Genomic DNA, 25,446 nt, shown 5'->3' on the forward strand with positions numbered 1-25,446 from the left:
ATGAATAAACAAATAAAGTAAAAAATCCATTGGCAACTAAAAAATATTAAAAAAAAAACCACAAAAGACTAATCAATTTGCAGAATTATATATTTCATTATCACATGCAAAAGGAGAAACAGTAAATAAATATACAGTGCTAAGAAACTATTATGAGATTGAGTAAACTGTAAGATATAAAGGATTTTTTTAAAAAGCAATAAAATGTCACACTGTGATTTTTCTAGCCATAAAGAAGATATTTAAAATTGATATTAGAAACTTAATAACACTTGAAAATGATATCTTTTCAATAATCTCAATTAATATTCATATCTTTAGCCTATAGAAATAAAACATTAGCATTTGATTCCTCCTCTGAGTGACAAGATACTTTTTTTTTTCTTAATGCTTCTTCTTCTTCTTTTTTTAATGGACAGAGTGCCTTTATTTTATTTGTTTATTTTATGTGGTTCTAAGGATCGAACCCAGTGCCTCACACATGCTAGGCAAGGGCTCTTCCACTGAGCTACAGCTCCAACCCCAATAAGATTAATTCCTAACGTCATAGATTCATTAAAAATGTAATTAATGGCATGATATGAAAGACATTTATCATTTATATTTATGAATGTATTTTCCAGAAGATGAGAAGAAAATCACAGGAAAATGCTTTTTAAACTTCATTTGAAAAATGTGGTATGATCATGAATATTTTAAGTTGACTTGCTCCATTTTTGCTATAATTCTGTTTATAAGTAAGTGCAAATATGAGAAACTTTAAAAACATTCTTACATCTCTCCCAACAAGATCATTTCTGTTTTCTATCACTCCCCATGGAGCTATTCCAATAGTGCAAATCTTTCGAGATGATCTGGAAGCATGTTCTTTGAGGGCATCACCAACATGTTTTGCCACACCTGTTCATGCAAAATTTTATTCATTTTAGTTCAAAGTTTTCATTATGTTAGGAACAATCCTGTGCTTAATTTTTAACATTACAATTCATGATACATTTCTTTACACATATAAGATATAAAGCAATGACGTCCAAAGCCAAGCTTTCAAAGGAATAATCTGACCAAAATGGAATGAAAAAGCAAAACACCACAACATCAAATCACTACAACTGCCTAAAACACATGAGAACTACATTCTACCATGCTCCTATAAGGCCAAGTCCTTTCTTGGACTTGTAAGTAATTTAATTTTTTGTTTTTCTATACATCATCTAGAATAAATTAAGAATATGACTCAGTGGCACAGGACCATAAGCACAACAAACACACATACAATGAACAAAAGCTGTCAAATTGAATCAAAAACATGGGGAAATGGTAGGAAAAAAAAAAAAAAAACTCCAGAGAATATATACAGTAGTTCCCCCTTACCTGTGAGGGACATGATCCAAGACCCCCAGTAGATGTTGGAAACTGTGTAGTATAGAACCCTATATGTAAGTATTGTGATACTATAATAGTACATCTGATGGACAATCAATCTGATAGCCAAGATGGCTACCAAGTGACTAATGAGGTAGGTAATATACCAAGTATGGATATGCTGTACAAAGGGATGACTTAATCCCAGTCAAGATAGAGTGAGATGGCATGACATTTCACCATGCTACTCAGAACACAGCACAATTCAAAAACTTATAAATTGTTTCTGGAATTTTCCATTTAATATTTTCAGACCATTCACTGTTAAATACAAGTAACTGAAAACATGGATAGGAGGGCACTACTGTAACTTCTCATTACAATTTATTATGTGTCCCCTCAAATTCACATGTTGAAACTCTAATCCTGACACCTCAAAAATATGGCTCTATTTAGAGACAGGATACTTAGAGGTGATTAAGTTAAAGTGAGGCCTTGTAGAGAAAGCTCTAATCCAACTGGCTGGTGTCCTTATAAGAGGAAATATAAGCACAAAGAGATGTCAGGAATGCCTACACACAGAAAAAGGACACAGTAAGAAGGGGTCCACCTGAAAGACAAGGAGAGAGGCCTTGCAGTCAGCCAAACCTGCTGACACATTAATCTTGGACTTAGCCTCCAAAACCATAAGGAAATAATTATCTGCTGTTTAAGCCACCCCTTCTGTAGTATTTTTGTTATGGCACCTCTGACTATATCACTGTTTGCTTTTTAAAATACACTAGATCTTATCCCTCACCTGGATTATGGAAACAGCATCTTCATCTTGCTCACTGAGTCTATTTTCAAAACATTATCCATTATCTTTGCTTTTGTCAATGCCTACTTAAATCCTTCCTTTCTCATTTAGAGTAAAAGAAAAAGTTCTTTTAATAGCCCAGAAGTTCTCAGATAATTATCTATTAGCCCTGCTATTCAATATGATTTCCTGCCACTATACAACTTCTGACCCCATCATCTACCATTCCTTATTTCCCCTCAAGATACTATAGAGCTTTCTTACTCTTTTTGTAATAGACTAGTCATTCCCCCACTTTTAATGCCCTGCCCCATGCCTTTCTTGTATTTTGCTCTCTCCTATCCTTCTATCGCTCCTCATTTGTTACCCCCTCAGTCAAATTCTCCATAACTATATACAAAATTTTATGATAATCCCTCCATCACTTCTCACTATCCACCTCTTATTCCATGGTGCTTGCATAGCACTTACACTTATCATCTAATATATTATACATTACTGAGTTATCTCTTTGTTGCCTGTATCTCTCTCATTTCACACAAGGTAACTATCTTGCCTCTGTTTTGTGAAATGATATAAACTCAGGAGCCCAAAGGACGTCTGACAGACAACGAGGCTCAAAAAATAGTTGCTGATAATGAATAAATTATATGTTTTCAAATTGATGGATGTAAATCACTATGGCTGATAATGAATAAATTAGATGTTTTCAAGTTATTGATGTAAATCACTGTTTTACTTTAGTCATTGAAATTAATTTGCACTCCTTAAAGTCAAGCTGTACACATGAAAGGAAAGACTTGGGATGAAAGGTGATAACATTAAAAATTAATATATGAAAGCTACTTTTTACCACTGCTGAGGCAATGAACTACCAATCTTCTACCAATTTACCAGTTGTCAGAAAATGATAAAAATTAATGCTCTGTAATAGGGTCAGCAAATATTTTTTAAAGGGCCAAACAGTAAATATTTTAGGCTTTGCAGGGCATTTGCCAGTCTTTGCCATAACAATTAGCTTCTGTTATTGCAGCAAAAAAATCAAACCAAACCAAAATAAAACATAAAAAAAACCCAGCCATACACAATACATAAATAAATGAGTGGATTTGTGTTCAAATAAACTTTACTCACAAAAACAAGGATTAGGCTGGCTTTGGCACATGGGCTGTAGTTTGCCAATCCCTGCTCGAAAGTGTATTACTTTTTTAAAGCCTAAATGACAACCAAACAGATTCAGTTATTTTTATCTAGGAATTGTAGACTCTTTATTAGAAGAACTGAATATGTTTATACTTGGTATTGGCTATTATTTCAAATATCTAACTGATACTATGAAAAATCTCCAAACACACTAAAAATAATTAACACAATCATCTTATTACCTGTGTTTACCCCTCCTGTTAAAATCCAGGCTCCAGTTGTAACTGCAGCTTTAATAAGACCTTTTCCAAGCAACTGCTTGATTCGTGGGTGTAGCTCAAATTTCTGCATGCCCCCATGAACGGAGATAACAAGTTTGGGTAATTCCATTTGCCATTCTTTAAGCAGAAGTTGCAGAATGATTTCAGGTTTGGTGTCATATGATAGCCTCACATACTAAAATAAAAAATATTTTAAAAGGACAAAATATTTGAATACGATCACAGATTTCATAATGCAACACTGTCTCATTTTAGAAAAAATCACTTGAATCAGGTTATGTAAAAAGAGATTTCAAAGGCAATTTTCAATGTTTACATTCATAGGAATAAACAACAGTAATAGGTTTTAGATATTAGATGGATATTAGATCTTAGAAGCAGATACAAAAGTTACTTTCTTTATATTCAATTAACAATCCAATTTGCAACTCTATCCACAGTATTAACTTCTTTAAGTATGTACAGTTTGTGAGAAAGAAGCATTAAGAATGGATAAGATGATGGTAAAGGGGGAACTAAAAATTATATTAAAAATAGAGGGGCTGGGGTTGTAGCTCAGTGGTAAAGTGCTTGCCTCACATGTATGAGGCACTGGGTTTGATCCTCAGCACCACATAAGTAAATAAAAGTATTCATTTATCTACAACTAAAAAATATATATATATATGTTTTTTAAAAAAGAGGCTTTAATCAAAGACTTGCTCCTATTAGGGACAAACACTTTCTATTTGAAAGCTTTGTCAGTAATCTGGAGACTATTTATAACAGAATTGTAAATACACTGTAAATTTTAAAAGGTATTTTAACTATTTTTCCCTTCACTGGAAGGGACTGGATTTTATCAAGTTGAGAAACAATCAGAAAATCTTAAGATTACAGGAGCTCCAGATGTAGTTCAGTGTAAAGTGTGCACAGGCCCTGAGTTTGATCCGTGGCACCACATTAAGCAGGATGATCGTGAGTTCAAAGCCAGCCTCAAGTAAAAGTAAGGCACTAAGCAACTCAGTGAAAACCTGTCTTTAAATAAAATACAAAATATGGCCAGAAATTTGGCTCAGTAGTCAAGAACTCCTGAGTTTAATCCCTGGTACAAAAAAAGTAATAGAGGGGATGTGGAGGCGGTTATAGCTCAGCAATAGAACATTTGCCTAGCATGTGTAAGGCTATGGGTTCAATCTACAGTACAGTAAAACAATAATAACAATAATAATAGAAAATAAGCTATCACATCTATGAAAAACTTCCTCTGCTTTGATTTAAAAATCTTTTGTTGAATTAACATCACAAAACATATTTGCAAGGACCATTTTAAATCATTATCTTTGTCCAAAGCACATATATGAATTATTAGTTCATAAGAAACCTGAAATAGGGCTGGGACTGTAGCTCAGCAGCAGAGTGCCTGCCCTCACACGTGTGAGGCACTGGGTTCTATCCTCAACACCACATAAAAATAAGTGAGTAAAGATATCGTGTTCATGGACAACTAAAATAAAAAAAAAAAAAAAAAAAGAAAGAAACCTGAAATAGTCAAACATTGGAAAATACAATTTTTTAGACATCTCTAGAATAGGCTCTCTACAAAACAATATACTACCTGTTCCTTCACAAAGATTAAAAAAAGTCACTCATGTTAGCACAGATCTGTAATCCCAGCAATTTGGGAGGCTGAGGCAGGAGGATTGAAAGTTCAGGGCAGCCTCAGCAACTTAGTGATGTAGCAACTTAGCAAGCCCCTGTCTCAAAATGTTTTAAAAAGGGTTGATATGTATGTAGCTCAGTGGTAAAGCGCCCCTGGGTTCAATTTCCAGAACAAAGTGGTAGGCTGGGCATGGGACGGGAGACACAATGGAAAATTTCTGTAACAGTATATGAAGCCCAAAGTACCAGAATTCTACATGACTAAGTACAAGACTTAAGTCCCTTAAGAATTGTTCCATACTGTCTTTTTGCATTAGTTTTATAGAAATCATTATTACACTTGAATATATAAAGAAGTGTTTGGAAGCAGTCTAAAGTTAAATTAAAAATTTGTAAAAAAGACTTGGTTAGGAATAAGTGAGGGATTTTACATCCAGTAATGATGAACTAGGTTGTTTTTATATGGTACTAAGGATTGAACCGAACCCAGAGTACTCTACCACTGGGCTATATCCCCCAGTCCTTTCTGTTTTGAGATAAGGTATCACTAAATTGCCCAGGCTATCCTCAAACTTGTGATTCTCTTGCCTCAGCCTCCAGAGTCACTGGGATTACAGGTATGCACTACTATGCCCAGCTTGACTAGGATTTTTTGGACTACTCTTCTTCGGGCAACTATAGAAACTAGAAAAAGGGTAAATAAAATGTGTTTAAGGAATCAAAGAGCAACAAAGGCAGTGAAAACTTCTGGGATTGATTCAGGAGAAAAAGAAAAGTTGTAGAGAGAATGAGCCCGCCACTTTCCAATGCTTTTCTCATCAGGTGAGGAGGTAGGCAGAACAAGGGAACATTTATAATGTTTAAATCTAAATGATAAATAATTATGTTGTAGAGGTTTAAAATACACAGAATTAAAATTCCTACAGAAGTCACAGGGGAAATAGACGCAGTTACAAATATTCTAGAAGTTCTTGGATTTTAGAAGTGGTAAAAGTATTAACTCATGATAGATAACAAGTTAAAAATGTATTTTGTAGTATTTACTATAAAGTTACAGAACAGAAAAAAAAATCATATGAATAGCATACCAATAAAAAAGGAAATAATTTTAAAAACATTTAATCCAAAAAAATACAAGAAAGGGAAAAAGAAAAAATAAATGACACAACTTGGTAACTAATACTATAAACTTAAATATAAAACATTAAATTTTTTTAAAAAAAGATATACCGCTAAAAAGACATCTCTTTCATTTGTTTGGTTTTTGAGACAGCATCTTGGTATGCTGCCCAGGCTGGTTTTAAAAGGATTCAAGTAACACACTGCCTTGGCCTTGCAGGTAAGACTACAGGCTTGCACCACCATGCTCACAAAAGACACCTCTTAACATAAGAAAAAGTTAAAAGTGAAAAAGGAGACTTGTCAAGACTAATTACAATAAAGACATTTTATAATGATAAAAAGTTCAATCCACTAAAGATCTAACAATTCTGTATTTGTAAGAGCTTAACTTTTATATATTTGAAGAAATTATTGGGACTAACTTTCTGTTAGATAATACATGTTTATTCTTTATATAACAAAGAAAATAAAGTAAAAAAAGAAAACAAAAATCAAGTACATGACACACCTTAGCTCTGTAGGAATGAGAACCCCCTTGAAAATTGATGACTCCATAAGCATCCGTTGGGCTCTGTTCTGTATGCTTTTCCACAGACCACTCTTCTATTGCCTGATTAAAATGGTCACCCAATTTCACATCTGAGTATTTCATGGCAAGACTTGCAGTGAAACAAGCATGTTGCTTGACCAAGCGACCACAAAAACACCTAAAAGGAAAAAGTGAGATTATAAACAGACTTTTTAAAAAATTGAGTCAATGAAAAACTGAATTAAAATGAATGAACCAATAAAGATAAAGAAAATAGTATGACTCTTTGATTTTAGAATATCAGTAAATAAATGCCTTCATCAAAGCACTGAAGTAGGGTGATGATGATGTTATAACCTAAATTTCCTGTGGGGCATCCTCAAAAAGTGGTGTAGGTATATTACACAAACAATGTTTCAGCAACAGAATGAAACAAACCACCAATAGAACAATATAGATTAATCTGAAAGATCATGTTGAGCGACAGAAGTCAGGTATCAAAGATACATACTGACATGATTCTATGTGTACAGAATTCAAGAAAATGCAAACTAATCTATATAGTGACCAAAAGGTGATCAATGGTTGCCTGAGGCCAGGGATATAAAGGACAGAATTCTACCTAGAACATCATGCTGGACCACAATGTAAGAAGCAAGAATCTAATAAAGCCAGAGAGTCTCACCGATTTGATATGATCTTAAAATTAGAGTTTGAGGAAATCAGAAAGCTAGAGTTTTTAGTGTAAAAAACAAAACAAAACAAAAAGGAAAGAGTTACAAAGATAAGAGTCCCAAATATCTGCAGAAGGGTCCTTCTTATTTAAAAAAAAAAAAAACAAATTACTCAAGGCAAAGGTAAGAACCAATAGATGGTAGAAGGCCAAACAATTCCTTAAGCTCATGAAGGACAGAACCCATCAACCAGAGTTATCTTTTAACACATATGGCCTAAGATAGAATTTTCAGAAAAGTTTTATCTAATTAGGATTCAATGAGACCTAGACAACATGCTTCTTGATAAAATGTAAAAGCAAGACCTGAAAGGATCAAAGCAATCCAAAGTAACCTAACTGCATGCTAAAATAAGTCCAAAAGTCCCTAATTGAATATAATAAAATCCAGCACTCAAACACATAAAATTCATAATGTGAAGCACCCATTAAAAATTCTCAGACAGGGCTGGAGTTGTGGCTCAGTGGTAGTGTGCTCGCCTAGCATGCATGAGGCACTGGGTTCGATCCTCAGCACATAAAAATAAAGACAATAAAGTCCATCAACAACTAAAAAAATATAAAAAGACAATTTCATTAAATGAAGACTAAAATGACAGAAATGATGCAATCACCAGAAAATAACACTAAAACCACTATTATAAATAATCTCCATCTATTAAGTATATGCTCAGAAAAGCAGACGAAAATGTGATGAAGAAAAAAATCAGAAGATATTTAGAAAAAAATTTTTTTTTTTTACCTGTTGGAGATTTTATTGGCAGGACTGTAGCGGCCAGTCGCAGAAGCGGGGGGGGGGGGGGGGGGAGAGAAGAGAGGGAGAGGGAGAAGAGGGGGGAGAGGGAGAAGAGGGGGGGAGAGCGGAGAGGGGGGAGAGAGAAGAAGGGGGAGAGAGAGTAAGAGAGAGGGGGAGGGGGAGAGTAAGAGAGGAGAAAGAGAGGGTGAGAGGAGGAGAGAGAGTAAGAGTAAAAGCTAAAATTTTTTGAAAAGACACAAATAGACTATCTAGGGATAATATAATAGATAAGATGGAAGTCAAGGGAAGGGTTTTATAATGTATTGGACCCTGGGGGAGGGGGAGAGAGAGAGAAGTTGGGGGGAAGAGAGAGAGGGGAGTTAGTTCAATAAACTCAAAGATGTAGCAACAGAATCTATTCATAATGAAACCAAAAGAGAAAAAACTGTAACCTCTGGAATATCTATCATCTCAGAGCTACTTGTAAATTCAAATCTCAAAAGGAATGGAAGTAAAAATTTGAAAACATGTTAGGAAAAAATAACCCAAATTTGAAAACTGTTGGATCCACAAATTTGAGAAGCTCAACAAAACATAAACAAACCAAGTATAAATAAATTACACTACGGCACTGCTGTAAGTCAATAATATAGAGGAAATCTGAAAAGCAGCCAAAGTACAAAGGTTACGTTATATGCAGAAGAAAAAAGATAAGAATGATAGCAGGAATCTTCAACAACCATGCAAGCCTAAAGTTAATGGAACAATATCTTAAGAACTTAAAGGAAAAAGAAGCTAGAATTCTATATGACTTAAAACTATTAGCCAACCAAAGTGATCTAATAGATGTTTTCATGTACAGAATAAAAACCTTCTTTGAATACATGTGAAGTACTCATTAAGACTGATATATTTTGGCCTATAAAATAGGTCTCAATAAACCAATATGGAAAAAATACAAATTATATTCTCTGAACACAATGAAATTCAACTAGAAAACAGTAAGAGAAACATGGGAAATTCTGAAGTATTTGGAAACTAATGACACACTTAATTTATGAATCATAAGAAAGTCACAAAAAAAATATTTAGAACAAAATGAAAATAAACATCAAAATCTGTGGGATACAATTAAAGCATCATATAGAAGAAAATTAGTGTTTGTGTAAATAGGTATGCTTTATACAGTACATAGCAAAAAAAAATTGTGGTATATAAAGTTTAAACAGAGAACATTTGAAAACAAAAAGTAGCCTAAATTCTACCTTAAAAACTAAAAAGAACAAATTAAACCAAAAATTAAACCCAAAGTAAACAGAAGGGAAAGAAATTATAAAGACAATGAAATATAAAAAAGAGAATAACCAATGGAAAAGCAAATAAAAGAAAAAGCCTATTACTGAAAGAGCAAGAAAATTATCAGACACATAAAGCGAAAAAATTGAATAGGGAATTAAAGTTTTTGTTTGTTTTGAGACAAGGTCATGCTATGTTGACCAGAACTAGCTTTGAATAAGGAAATAATCTCAATTCTACATACACTCTACATAATCTCAATTCTAAAATGAAATAATCTCTATTCTACATACACTCTTCCATAAAATATAACAGGAAACATTCACCAATTCATTTCATGAGGTCAGATTCATCCTAGTTAAAAAAAAAAAAAAAAAAGACAAAAGCATTGTAAAAACTATGAAACCCTCACTAGGATAAACTCAAAACTTTCTTAAGAAAATATTAGTAAAAAGAATCCTCTGTTATATCAAAAAAAAAAAAAAAAAAAAAAACCATCAATTTCAAGTGAGGTTCATTCTGGGAATATAAGGTTACTCCAAAATTCCTAAAACCATTCATCAACAGGCTAAGAGAGAAAAATCTCTCAGTCATGCCAATAGATAAAGAAAAAGTATTAGATGAAATTTAACATCTGTTCCTTATAGACAGAGAAAGGAGGAAACTTCCTCAACACAGTGTAGATCTTATCAATGAGTACTGTGATTCACTGAACCTACGGGTGGTCTTGGAAACTACGGACAAAAAAGTGGACAAAATATATGAGATAAATGCTTTCAGGCACTGAACAAGAGGAAGCATGAAGCCCTATTTCATGCGCTAAATGAGAGTAAAACATAAAGTAACCCCCCATGACTACATAGACTAGGCACTTTCTCAACCCCTGTGCATAAAGGTGATGCTCAGGCAGAAAATGGCAAAGTTGCTGAGTTAGGCAAGGAAACAGAACAGAAATACTTGGAATTTGTAGCAAGATACCAGAGAAAAGGGATTCCAGAGGATATAAAGAAACTTGAACGGAGATTCACAATGGGTCCTTGGCCATGGTCTAAGATTTATTTATGTCAGACAAGATTCTGTAATGCCTAGCAGAAATCTCCTTCTGTGGATGTCAGAACTGGGTCATAAGGTCTGAAAGACATTGTGCTTTTAGTTCAGAGTAAAAAGAGACCGTCAAGCATCTTAAGCATTTAGTTGAAACCCCAAAAAGGCTATACCTTAAGAGTAAAAAATTCAAAATAGGAACAGAACTGCCCTAACAAGAAAATCAAACCTCGAAGAACCAAAGAATAGCCAATAATTCAATCATCTGTCAGACTGAAATTGAATACCCTTTAAAGGAAGATAACCCAATCCAGAACTCCTAGGAGATTTTCTATAATGTCCAACCTACAATTAAAATTACTAGATACATGAAAAAACAAGAAAGTATGATTCATTATCAAGAAAAAAAGAGAAGAAATCAATAGAAAGAGACCCTAACTGATGTATATGTTGAAATTAATAAATAAAAAATTGAATACAGACTTTATAAATAAATATATTTGAGAACTTATAGGAATAGATGCTCATAATGAGGGCTGAGGTAGTGTATCTCAGTAGTGAAATGGAAACTTTAAAAAAGAATCAAATTTTAAAATAAATGTACAGTAAATTTTGAAGCATACTGGCAACTGTAGAAATAAGGGTTATAAGCACAGATCAACAGAAATTATCCAATTTGATAAATAGAAAAAAGCTAAATTACAATAAAATAAAGTCACAGCAAACTGTAGAAGGTATCAGGAGTTTCAGAGGGAAGAGAGAAAAAAAAATGGGGCAGTAAAGTATTTTAAGAACAATGGCCAAAATCTTCCCAATTAGGTGAAAAGTTTGAACTTGCAGACATTTCTATAAACTGAGTAAGTACAAAGAGAATCAATATCACAGACATGTTGCTGAAAACCAAAGGTATGAAGAGAAAAACATCATCTTTAAAGTAGCCCCGAGAAAAAAGACCCATTACAAACTGGGAACAATTACACTAGTGACTGGCATCTCACTAGAAACAACAGCCAGAATATAAAATGACATCCCGTTAAGTGCTGCAATGAGAAAACTCAACTCAGAAATCTATATCCAGTGAAAATATCCTCTAAATATGAAAATAAAATATTTTCAAATATATCTGTACTTAAAAAATGCTAAAAGAAGTTCTTCAACCTGAAGGGAGAAAAGGCTGATAGAATTTCCCATCTGTAAGATGAATACCACTGGAGGAGGTAAAAATAAGGGCAAATGTAAAAGATTGTGAGTTGTTTTTTGCTGACTCTATTGACTGGGAAAAAAAATTCAATATACCTAAAAGAAACTCACTCTATACACTTGTTTCTAGCCTACCAGAGACATTATCTTCTTTCCCTACTAAACGTTACCATTTATTCAACTGCCTAACTAGGAAATAAGTCTTCCCTTTCCCTTATATCAAAAAATCTATTGCATTTACTTACTTCATAAATCCCTTCAAATGTATCTACTTCCCTTTATAATCAGAGGACTCTTAATTATTCCAAAACTTTCAGAACTGGCCTTTTCTCTTTATCCAATCTCCTCAAAATGCCAACTGTTAGAATGGACAGAGGGAAAAAGGAAAAACAATCTAACATATTATTCACCTATATAATACTCTTCTAATGCAAAGTCAAAAGCATGTGGCAGGGGCCAGGGTTATAGCTCAGTGGTAGAGCGGTTGCCTAGCATGCATGAGGCACTGGGTTCAATCCCCAGCACCACATAAAAATAAACAAATAAAATAAAGGCATTGTGTCCATCTACAACTAAAAATGTATTTTTTAAAAAAGCATAGTATACATGCTTATACGTGGCATAGTATACATAAAATTTAAATGACCTGGCCCATACTTATTTCTCCAGGCTTAGATCTCTCCAATCTCCACCTTACATTAAGTAGTCTCCTAAAAGAACTATGATGTCCTTAACTGTCAGGCCTTCCCATGACCTGTTTTTTCTGCCCAAAACCCCTTTCCTTTATTCTTTGCCCAACTAACTCACACTCAACTAATTTAGAACTCTGTTCAGGTAGCTTTAGCTGAGTTTCAAACAGCAGTGCCTGATCCTTCACCTCAAGTCTGGATAAAACATAATTAAAATACAATAGCATCCAAGTTTTATTGTCCTGTATTCTAACTCATATATCTAATACATTAGTTTTGTTTATTTTTCAAATTTTGTGCAATTATGTTAAACTTACCTGACAAGTTGCTGACAAATCTGACATCCTGGAAGGCATCTACAAAACATAGAGTTAAATAACCCATAATTTCAATGGAAAACTTTTTAATTTTAAACTGAACTACATAAACCCACACAAAAGTATGAAACAAAGGTAAATAACGTATTTAGTTTTTCAATAGATATCATAGATTATGTGTACATTGACTTGTATGTAAGTTAACATTTTAAATTCACATAGCTTCCTTATTTTAAATGAAATCAGTTTTGATATAAAATCTACAAAGCATAAGAGAAAAAACACTGATAGATTTAAATACACAAAAACATATTCATACATGGCAAAAATTTGCCACTAATAAAGTCTAAAGACAAACTGAGAAAAACAATTTTGCAAAGGCCTACTTTTCCAATATATAATTTCCTCATATCAATTTTTAAATCTAATATCAAAAAGAAAAAGTACATGGTTCACAGTAAAAGCATATATATGAAGAGATTTGATTAGCAAAGATTTTAAAACAATATTTGAGGACAATGTCTTAGTAAGAAAATAGAAAAACTGTTGCATCTATCTGGTGGGAGTTGTATACTGATATCATCTCTATGGAAGGCAATTTTGACAACACTCATCAAAATAAAAGATACAGCTTCCTCTTCACACTCTAATGCCAGTTCTAAGATCATGGATCAAAAAAGACCTGTGTATGAAACAAGACATATATAACATAATACAATGCAGCATTTTTTTCCTTATAGCAAAGAGAAAAACTGAAAATATCCAAAATGTTCATCAATAAGGGACTACTAAAACAAATGATTCAGACATAAAATTATAACAATGTGTCACAATTAAAAACAAAGTGGTGGTCTCCAAGACAAGTAATAAACACAATAGGCTAAACAGTATATATCTTAAAGGAGGGAAGAGAATATATAAATATTTGCAAAGACATTCAAAGACTGTATCTATTTCTGGAGAGTATTTTAAGGAATGGACTGACACCAGATTATTATTATTATTTTTCAGTTTCCGGTGGACACAACATCTTTATTTTATTTTTATGTGGTGCTGAGGATCGAACCCAGCGCCCCGCGCATGCCAGGCGAGCACGCTACTGCTTGATCCACATCCCCAGCCCGACACCAGATTATTTTGGTAAGGAGAAAGCTAAAGCACAGTAGTGGAAAGGGAATTTTGATTGAAAACATTTGGTAACTTGCAAACCTTGAATCAGGTGCATGAACTACTTAGTAATATAAAATTAATTTAAAATTCCTACTAGTGTAGAAAGAATCAACCAGCTAACTGTTTGAAAGTTACATCTCATGGTTAATTTCAGCTGAAGATACTAACAGCTTGAGGGGGTTTTTCCTGCTACTGGGGATTGAACCCAGGAGTGCTCTACCTCTGAGCTACAAGTTCTAGCCATATATGTATGCGTGTGTATGTGTGTGTGTGTTTTTATTTATTTCTTATTCATCTATCTATCTATCTATTTATTTTGAGACAGAGTCTTCTTATTAAATTTGCCTAGGCTGGCCTCAAATTTGTAATCCACTGCCTTAGCCTCCCAAGCACCTGGGATAACAGGCATGTGCCACCACACCTGGCCATGAAGTTTAACACCTGACAAGTGTTTTTCTTATTTGTTCTGCAAGTGAAATAAATTATAGAAAATAAACTCCTTACTGATAATATAATCTATTTTTTAATTAAGCAAAATTACAACTTCTTCAGTTTTATTTGAAAACTGGCAGACTGACCTAAGGAGACCTAAATTCTAATACCATTTTTATAATTACTAACCATGTGACCTGGTGATGTAATCATATCTTTAAAAGCAGTAAAAAAAAATCAGAATTGTACAATCTAATGATTGAATAAGACATTAATGTTATCTAATGATCTTAAAGAGTTAATCAAAATATTTACAGAATTTACTTTAAAATGGAAGGATATTGGGGCTGGGTTTGTAGCTCAGCGGTAGAGTGCTCACCTAGGATGGGCAAGGTGCTGGGTCTGATCCTCAGCACCACATAAAAATAAATAAATAATAAAGGTATACAAAATGGAAGGATATTTAAATAACATACTTAACAGTAATCAAATAAGTGGAAATTTAAAACATACAATTATTGTTGATTAAAAACAAAATTTCAAGGCCAGTCTGGGCAACAAAGTGATATCCCCTCTTTAAAAAAAGGTGGGGTAAGGGGAGAAACAGGAAAAAATAAAATAAAATAATAAAAGATAGTCTATTTATTATTTATCACCTTCTCTTGAAGACAACAGAATATGTTACTTTAGTCAGGCATTCCTACTCACTACCAGTAATAATATATATTGCTTTAATCCCTTAAGAAAGTATTTGGCATTATATAAACTAAGGAAAGTGAGACATTAAACACACACAAAATAGTTTTATCCACAAAAATCTTAATTATGGCCTAAGGTTAATCTATAAAGGCCACAAACTGAAAACAACTTAAATGCCTTGTAATATAAATAGGCAAATAAACATAAACTATGGTAAATACACTAATAGAATATTAACTATCATTTTAATAAAATCTGTAATATAAAAATATTTAACATGTTTAAAACCAGATACATTTTATATAGACAGAATGGAGCAATATTTTAAAACAAAAACTAAGTGCTGAGGAAAAACTAAAAATAAATCCACCAAATTATTATTAACAATAGCTGTCTTAATGTACTGAAATTGAGTATAGCGCCAACTTTTTGCTTCTCAAGTTTTCAAAAGAAATGTGTTCATTTTAAGCAAAAAAAATCATTCAAAATTAGGATCTTAACTGCTAAAATAAAGAAAAATGTTCAATCCAAATGGCAGGCTTATGTAATGTAAACAATGAAAGGCTTTATTTAGTTTGGAAATTCTATTCAACAAAGACTTACCTAGTACTCATTATGGGCAAAAACTTGTACTATAAGAGTTTGACAGTTAATAAAAATGATCTCATTTTAGCTATTTTTCATGAGTCACATACTTAATGGAATTAAAAGTTGCAGAGAAGGTAATCTGATAAACAGGGTTTGACAAGAGACAGAAAAAGAAAATGCAAAAATATTGTCAATGCCTTTGTCAATTTTTTTCTAAATGCTTGAGAAGAGAGGTACTATATAAAGTAAGGAAATAATCATATCTTTGATTTGCCTTTAAGCTTTTTCTATTTTTAGGTAACAGAAAAAAAATTAGCAAAAATGTTTCTTAATGTATATATCACAAAGTCAACCTTTTCTTGAATTATAGCTAATATCCTTTACTTTCAACTTTTTTCTATTATCAAACCCATTTTAAAAAACAAAAAGACAATCAGAGATACCCACAGTCTCTGATAATAGGTTTAAAAGGTTTTCCAATAAATACTGATTTATATCCATATAATGTCAAACAAAAAAGTGACAGAGGCTGGGGGTCTAGATTACTAGTAGAATACTTGCCTCACATATGTGAAGCCTTGGGTTCATTCCCCATCAATGTCCACCCCTTTGCCCCCAAAAAAGTGACTAGTAGGTCTATATTGGTTTCTTCAGCATGAACCATAGTACTGGGCATTCAGTAGATGCCCAATAAGTAGATGTACAAACATGTTTTAAGTTCTCAAGATCAGTGAATGAATAAGTTTAAGAGAGAAAGAGAGGCGTTACCTACCTATCTTTGTAATACACTAGCATAATTTGAGTTTGGAGATGGGGGAACACTTTGAGGAAAAAGTTTTATGCTGTAAATGTCATTAAGAACTCTTCCAATATCTTGTTAATCCTATCTCCTTTTCCCATTCCCAAAAGAATATTAACAATAACTACAAAAATTAACAGTGACTACAAATATTTAATAATTTGTTTTCAATAAATAAATAGCAATATAATTCATATCTAAATTCCTAGAAGATCCCAAAAGAAACAAAGGTATGCTTACCTGTGAGGGTCCTTGGAACTTGGTATAATGTATACACATTCCCTCTTGGTCAAAGTGCTTTCTATCCAGGATTTCTGGGACTAAAGTTTTAAAGGAAGGTTTGTAAATTAACTCATTAATACAAGAAAGAAATAATTCCATGACAAATACACAAAAATATATTTCTAAACTATTTAATTTTGTTTTAATCCACTAATTAGTATACTCTTAATAATGATAGCACACTTAAAACATTAGAATAATTCCATTTAAATCCAATGTGATTTAACAGTGCAGGGCTGAAGTGAGATTTTGACTGAGCCAAAAACTCCAGAAGGACCAGTGTGATCCTGGGATATGGACCATTTATAAACAATTAAAAGTGACTGTCAGATTGATTGATTTTTTGAGGTGTTAGGGATCAAACCCAGGGCCTCCCACATGCTAGGCAAGTGCTCTAACCCTGAATTATATCTCCAGCCCTTTTTATTTTATTTAGAGATAGGTTCTTGCTCAAAAGCATAGGCTCACTGTCAGATTTAATTTAAAAACAAGGCCCAGCTAAGATACTAGGTATTTCTAAAACAAATATCTAAATCATAAAAGCATGTAACAGTTAATGGCACAGGGGTAGAAAAGACATAAAGCAAAATTCTAAACAAAAGAAAGATAATATTTTTTAAAAAGATGCTAAACATCAATAGGGACAGAATGGGTTATTACAAGATTATAAATATTCAGTCTACCAAAACTGGAAACAAGTAAAATTAAACAAATATAAGAGCCTTAAAATACATAAAGCAAAAATTCAAGAACTAGACAAATACAGGATCACAATAGATGATTAACACATTTGTCTTAATTACCAAAAAATCCATTAAACAAACAAAAATCAGGAAAGGTTTAGAAGGTTTTAACAAGCCGGACTTAATGAGTATAGCTTATTTCTGCATATAACAAACAAAAGACCCACATTTTACTCAAGCACACATGAGGCATTTATAAAAATTATCATGTACTTTACCATAAAGCAAACTTCAATACATTATCAGACAATAGATACCTTTCAGAAAATATTAACTTATCACAGTGCAATTAACAAAGTGTAAATAAAAAATTTTAATCTCTCAGTATCTGAAACTACTTAAATACTTTGCAAATCAAAGAAAAAGATAACTTAAAATTTAAAACTCTTAGAAGTGAAGAGTAAAAATCCTATGCATTTCAAAACCTGAGCAATGCAGTATAAATGTTGCTTGAGGGGAAATTATAGCCTTAAGGGATTATATTAGAAAACAAAGGCTGAAAGTTATTGAGCCAAGTCCATAATATTAAAAATATATTGAAAAAATATATTTAAAAAAGGAAAGAGATAAAAAGTAAAAAATAAATGAAATTTAAAAAATAATAAAGCAAGATAAGTGAAGATCAAAGTTCTTAGGTAAAAGCTCTATTAAAGTTGAATAAGACAGGGCATAAGTAACAGTAAAAGTGAAAAGATACAATATAAAGAAAGAATAGAAAATAACAGGCCACTATCAACAACATTTAAACACATGTGAAATACACATATCCTACGGAAAGTATACAGTTCAGAAAAAAAAGGATTATACACACACACAAAGAGAAAGTAGTATACTAGAAAATCTTGAAGAGTTTGCAAGTATTTTTCATACTATATTTTCAATCTTCCCATAAATCTGAAATTAATTTCAACTTTTGAAATTTGATTTTTTTTAAAAAAATGAGTTCTTGATGGACCTTTATTTTATTCAGTTATTTATATCTAGTACTGAGACTCAAACTCAGTGCCTCACACATGCTAAGCAAGTGTTTCCATCACTGAGCCAGCCACAAGCTCAGTCCCCTTTTTTTTTTTTTTTTAAGAGAGAGAGAAAGAGAGAATTTTTTAATATTTATTTTTTAGTTTTCGGTGGACACAACATCTTTATTTTATTTTTATGTGGCGCTGAGGATCGAACCCTGGCTCAAGCTCAGTCCTTTAACCTTTTGTTAGTTAGGCTTCTGCTTCAATCCAACTACTGATGACTGACTAGAAAGAATCATCATGATATAAAGTATCACATACTGAGAGTAAGAAAAATTCTACAAAATTGAGTAGATTAATTTTAGGTTTCGTCCTCCTCCTCTAGGCCACCAGGATAGTATGAAAAGAATTTATTTACTAAATAAATGAAACCTATGAGAAAAGAGACATTCTGGAGAAAATTATGATGAATTAAGTTTTGCAGGAGATTTTCTTGAGTCTGCATCAGACACCCTTTTGATAAATCTTAGAAGTTATCCCCAACATTCTACTTCTGTTTTCAAAATTTTGTGTTTCCTTACTTCAATCAAAATGTCCATTTCCTAGGTAAAAAGTTCTCCTTTATGTAGGCTCACTCAGGTAGGAGCAAATTACACCATAATGCTCCAACTATCAAGAAAAAAAAAATCAATGGATGCCCTCTAGAACTCAGGTCTCTTAATTAGCAAAATTTTCTATTTAAGAGCATGTGACATTGACATAATCTCTCCAGCACCTTCTTACTCTAAAATCTGCTTATTTCCTAAGAAGCTCCTTCTTTACATCCCTTGTCAGGTTGTGGGGGAGATCACTTTAACTTCATTATAATAGAAGTCAATTTGCTCCTGATGTACACATAGCAAATCCAATTTTGATTCAATCCAATTCCCCACCCACTCTATGACTGCATGTACACCGCAGAGAAAACGCAATACCTGGCTGGTTTCACTTTAAAACTCTTGACCATGAACCTCAAATGCCTTTTAACAATCCCCCACCCACCCATCACCCCCTGCCAAAAAAAAAATTAACACTATTAACCAGCTTCCTTGGTCCATCTTCTCACTCTCACGGATGATTTTTTTACCATCTCTTCTCCTGAAACTTCCAACCCTCCTCCATCATTCTCATTCTTACTTTCCACTTCACTGAAGCAAACAGACAACTCTTCTACAAACTTTTATCACATCTATCCACCAATGAGTACATTCACATATTCTGCCTTCCCTTGTATAACTATCTATGCTCTAACAACCAATTCTCTTCTCATATTTTCCTTCTTTTACAGATCATTCCCATCAGCATGCAACATGCTATTATTCTCCAAGTATTTAAAAATAAAAGGCAATCTTTTTTCTCATTTCACGACTCCCTAGGCTATCTACTCCATGTTTCTGTCTACACCTACAGTAAAGAACATGAAGAAAAGGGTTTGGTTTTTTTTTTTTTTTGGGGGGGGGGTTGTTATTGGTTCCCCCACCCCTTTCTTCTCCTTTCATACTTTCTAAAGAACCCAGATCAGATTTTCAAGTCAACTACTCTTCTGAAATAAGTTTTTTGCAAAACTATCAATGATATTCTTTAATGTCAATGAAAAGCCAATTTTCAGGCCTTATCTTCAGCAGCAACTTTAACAAAGTTGATCATTACTAATTTTTCTAGTTTTTCAAACATAAAGAGGTGCTGTATTTTGTTAAATTAAAAATGTGTATTAGTGGGCTGGGGCTGTAGCTCAGTGGATAGATGAATAGATTAAAAAATGTGGCATATAAACACAATGGAATATTACTCAGCAATAAAAAAGAATAAAATCATGGCATTTGCAGGTAAATAGATGGAGTTAGAGAAGATAATGCTAAGTGAAGTTAGCTAATTCCAAAAAACCAAATGCCAAATGTTTTCTTTGATATAAGGAGGATGATTCATAGTGGGATAGGGAGAGGGAACATGGGAGGAATAGACGAACTCTAGATAGGGCAGAGGGGTTCAAGGGGAAGGGAGACGGCATGGAGTTATAAATGATGGTGGAATGTGATGATCATTATTATCCAAAGTGCATGTATGAAGACATGAATTGGTGTGAATATACTATGTATAGAACCAGAGATATGAAAAATAGTGCTCTATACGTGTAACACGAATTGTAATGCATTCCACTGTCGTATGAAAATAAAAAGATATAAAATAAGATCTGTTTGGACTTTCTCCTTTTACACTATTCAGAGACAACTAGCAAGGACCTCAGTTCAGTCCCAACTGGATTTTAAAAAAGAAGCCCATACCTAGACATAATATTGGTGAAACTTTACTACATGAAGATAAAACCAAAAAATAAAAAATAAACCTTAAGGGGGCTGGGGTTGTGGCTCAGAGGTAGAATACTTGCCTAACATGCGTGAGGCACTGGGTTCTATCCTCACACCACATAACGTAAAATAAAGACACTGTGTCCACCTATAACTAACTAATAAATAAATAATTTAAAAAAAAATAAATAAACCTTAAGGGGCTGGGGTTGTGGCACAGTTTTAGAGCACTCACCTAGCAAGTGCAGGGTGCTGGGTTCAATTCTCAGCACCACATAAAAATAAAATAAAGGTATTGTGTCCAGCTACAACTAAAAAACAAAATATTTTTTAAAAAACAAACCTTAAATAGTTAATTTAGAATAAGTTAAGAGCTAAGGTATTCCATATGTGCTCTTCAGTTTCAGCTGTAAGTTACATGTAAAACACCTTAAGCCTTATGCTGCTTTCATACATGTAAAATTTCTGAAGATAGTGTTTTTTTATAAACTGCTTTATGCAACAAATGAAGGTCCTGGGACTACAAAAGCCCTCTAGGGAATCTTTTCGGGCTCAATCAAGAACAAAGACTCCCAAAATACCATAGGTTGCCCTTGGTATGGCCTCTTAGAAAAAGAGATTAAGGGTCAAAGATTGCCAACAATACAGGAAATGTTCTTCTTTGTCTCACTGTGGCACATGGTGGCACATTTCTGTAATCCCAGTGACTAAGGAGGATGAGATAAGCAGGATAACCACTTTGAAGCCAGCCAAGCAACTTAGCAAAACCCTGTCTCAAAATAATAATAATAATAATAATAAATAATAATAATAATAAAAATGGTAGAGTGTCCCTGGGTTCAATTCCCAATACTGCAAAAAATGAAAGAAAAAAATTCCTCTTTGGTAAGAGTTCTTGGATCAACCATGTAGCAGACCACTTGGGTTCAAGGTAACAAGATACACATTGAGTAGACAAGTACAGATTTACCCTTGCCTCATGACCACCAAAAACCATTATTATGAATACCATAGAACGTATTCAACCTTGAAAAAAAGAAAGAGAAAGAAATACAAAATAGGGCTAGAGATGTGCCTCAGGGGTCGAGTGCCCTTGAGTTTAAAACCCAGTAAATCCACCCCCCAAGTTCCCAAAAAGAAGAGATCCTGCCATTTGCAACAACATGAATGAAACTATAAAGCCATTATCTCTTCTAACAACCTAAAAGATTCCAAAGGTCACTGTAAGAGGTAAGTCCAATTACAGGACTCACTGCACACAGGGAAATCCAAAGTCTCCTTTATTACTAGATATTTAGTTTCCCAATTCACAAACAGTTTACCCACAAGCAACATTAAAAATGTTGCCTAAAATCAAAGTTGACACTAATATATCCTTTCAAAGTTGTCAAAGAAATAGAGTGTTAATCAAAGGTCAGTTAGTTTTGTTAACCCTTTGTTCAAAGTGAATATAACAAGAAAATAATTAGCAGATACAATATGGTTATCAGGCATTGTTCTAAACATTTTAAGTGCATTTATATGCCTTTACTCATTCTGTGCTCACAATCCTATGAAGTGGATGCTATTAATACTCCCACATTAAAGATAAGACTTAGTTAGACACAGAATTTAAAAAACTGTCCAAAGCCACACAGTTAATAGAATAGTTTGTCCTAACTTTTAAGAGATATTTAAAATAAACATTTCAAAATCACTTGAAGATATGCTTTAAATATACCACCTTTCTTACATCTTTTCTTAAATTGATGGGTAGAAATAGAATTACTTTCAAAACAAAAATTCTATAGTGATCACTCTATATATAACTTTCTGAACACAGAAAATACAAAAAAGAACAGAATGGCTAACATACTTTCCTAAACAGTGGTGTTAAATACCAACAACTGCAAACCAGCATTAAGCCTTTCTCCTTTTCTGCCTCTCAGCAATTATCTGCCTGAGCATCTCTGACTGCAATTACTCAAGCTAGGGTGGACATAGGTATGGGGAAATTTAATCAACAGACTTCAAAAATAGACTAATACCAGTAAATCACAGGTTCTAAATAGAAGCTTGCAAACTTCTGAATATTAATTAATTGAAAAATTCTTTCCAATTATCCAATGAATCAGACACACATTTTTCATAATTAATATCTTCCTAGTAACAGTAAATAAAAATATTTTCATTGACATTTTCACTTAAGACAGAGTTATATAGCAGAGAAAAATAAATTCCAAATAGTATTTGACATAAAAATAATCAGAGTTCTCTTTATAAAGATTAGTGTGGGGCTGGGGATGTGGCTCAAGCGGTAGCGCGCTTGCCTGGCAGGCGTGAGGTCCGGGTTCAATCCTTAGCACCACATACAAACAAAGATGTTGTGTCCGCCAAAAGCTAAAAAATAATAAAATATTTTTTTAAAAAAAAAAGATTAGTGTGTAAGGAGACAACTAAAAGAATAGTTTCTAATTAGCAAATCCATCCAAAATTTTAGCAAAACTATTTGCTAAGTCACTTAAATTATGTCACTTTCATGACCACAAATTTTTACTAAATTTTGTGCCCTCAGGGACATACAACTTTAGCAAGTTTTAAGACCCTCTCCTACCACTCCTTTTACTTTATACATCAGTTTTGTATATTTCAAGAATTTACTCTCAGTGTATATAATGGCCAAATGTAAATATATTCCCCCCACACATAGTATTTTCTTCCTTCACTAGTTACAGTAGGACTGACTTCATATACCCAATATTCACACATCCCAGCTGAAAGATGTAAATCCCACCCAATGATAAATCAGTTTTATGGTTTCTGAAATTCTAAGTTTCTGTTCTGCCATTAGTTACCCAATCCATCCTGGATTACAAACACATACATAAATTCTTAATTTTCTATTTTTTTCTTCTTTTGCTAGGGTGCATTACTGAATTATACCAAGAGGTGGCAAACTACAAACACAAATCTGAAAATTCCTAAACTTCTATGTTCCAAGTAAGGTAAAAACTAACTACAGGTTGAATATCCCTTATCCAAAATGCATGGGACCATACATGTCTTGAATTTTGCATTTTTTTTCAGATTATAGAATATGTGAATATACATAAAGAGATACCTTAGAGAGCAAATCCAAGTCTAAACAAAAAATTTATTTGTGTTCCGCAGATACCTTAGGCACACAGAGTAAAGGCATTTTATAAACTATATCTAGTAGGCCTGCATTTTGACTGTGACTTAAGTCAAGTGTGAAATTTTCCAATTGTGTTATATCGACCCTTAAAAAGTTTTGAGTTCTGGGGCTAGGGACATAGCTCTGTGAGAAAGCAATTGCCTATCAGGCACAATGCCATGAGTTTGATCCCCAGCACTGAAGAAAAAAATGAAAAGAAAGAAGAGTTTGGGGTTTCGGAGCATATAAGATTTTTAAATTAGGCATGTTCAACCTGAACATCCACAGAATGTTAGCACAGGAAGGAATCTTAAAGATTTCTTATGATCTTCAGTGGTTAAAGAGTACAGTTTCTGGAGCTGGATTAATCTGAGTTATCATCGCTATTGTTTACTTATGTGTGCAATCTTGCACAAGTTTCTGAACTGTTTCCCTACCAGTAAAATACACCAGTATCTTCCTCACAATACCCAGATTAAACAAAATAATCAGTACAAAATGGCACATAGTTAAATTCTGACCACGTTGATTATCACTTAAAATTCCATAATTTAGCCAGATGTGGTGGTGCACACCTGTAATCCCAGCAGCTTGGGAGGCTGAGGCAGGAGAATCAAAAGTTCAAAGCCAGCCTCAGCAACTTAGTGAGGCCCTAAAAACTCAGCAAGACCCTGTCTTAAAATAAGGACATAGGGCTGGGATTGTGGCTCAGTGGTAGAGCACTTGCCTAGCACATGTGAGGCCCTGGGTTCAATTCTCAGCACCATGTATAAATAAATAAAATAAATGCCCATTGACAACTAAAAAAATAAAAACATAAAAGGGCTGGGGATGTGGCCCAGTGCTTAACTCCCTGGGTTTAATCCCTAATACGTACATACACACACACACACACACACAAAATCCATAAATTATAAATTTTTCATATCAGTTTACCAACAATAAGAGGGCACACATACAATAAATAAACCTTCTAACCACATCCTATACTCCAAACAATTTAATACTAGCACATCCTTCTACTGTGCAGATGCTGCTAGGAGCAGCATATAGCCCACTATAGGAAAAACAGAATTTGGAGTTCAGGTATACTCAAGTTAATTAATGACTATTCTAGTCTGCTTGGACTACAATGCATTTGCTTAAAAAAAATTAAATGACACTAAAGACTTAGAAATTGAGTTGAGATAAATTTGTACATGGATCAATATGCCTGAAAGGATGACACAAATAATGAAAGATAAAAATAAGGTTTACCTAAATCAAAACACTAAAACACACTGGCACTCTCTGACTTCTCCTATCAGAGTTCAATTCATTTGATTCTTCTCTCACTCTTTTGGGCCTAACTATAGAATTCCACTTAGTCTTAACTGCATG

The 25,446-nt window shown here is 33.3% G+C and overlaps 1 protein-coding gene across 4 annotated transcripts in view; it reads right to left on the reverse strand.

Annotated features, from left to right (window-relative positions):
• The window catches only part of Trpm7 (transient receptor potential cation channel subfamily M member 7), a 103,759-nt gene that overhangs the window by 68,165 nt on the left and 10,148 nt on the right, over positions 1 to 25,446 (reverse strand). For all 4 annotated transcript variants that reach the window (XM_046460781.2, XM_046460780.2, XM_058584795.1 and 1 more), the window contains exons 2-6: positions 16,821 to 16,900; positions 12,893 to 12,931; positions 6,857 to 7,055; positions 3,547 to 3,760; positions 776 to 900 (exon numbers count right to left, since the gene is read on the reverse strand). In XM_046460781.2, coding sequence (XP_046316737.1) covers positions 776 to 900; positions 3,547 to 3,760; positions 6,857 to 7,055; positions 12,893 to 12,931; positions 16,821 to 16,900 — 657 coding nt within the window. The remainder of the gene's footprint in view (positions 1 to 775; positions 901 to 3,546; positions 3,761 to 6,856; positions 7,056 to 12,892; positions 12,932 to 16,820; positions 16,901 to 25,446) is intronic.

The sequence above is a fragment of the Marmota monax genome, unplaced genomic scaffold (assembly GCF_021218885.2).
Source record: "Marmota monax isolate L192 unplaced genomic scaffold, Marmota_monax_Labrador192_F-V1.1 WCK01_AAM20220418_F8-fsc00001, whole genome shotgun sequence".
In the NCBI taxonomy this organism is placed as follows: domain Eukaryota; kingdom Metazoa; phylum Chordata; class Mammalia; order Rodentia; family Sciuridae; genus Marmota; species Marmota monax.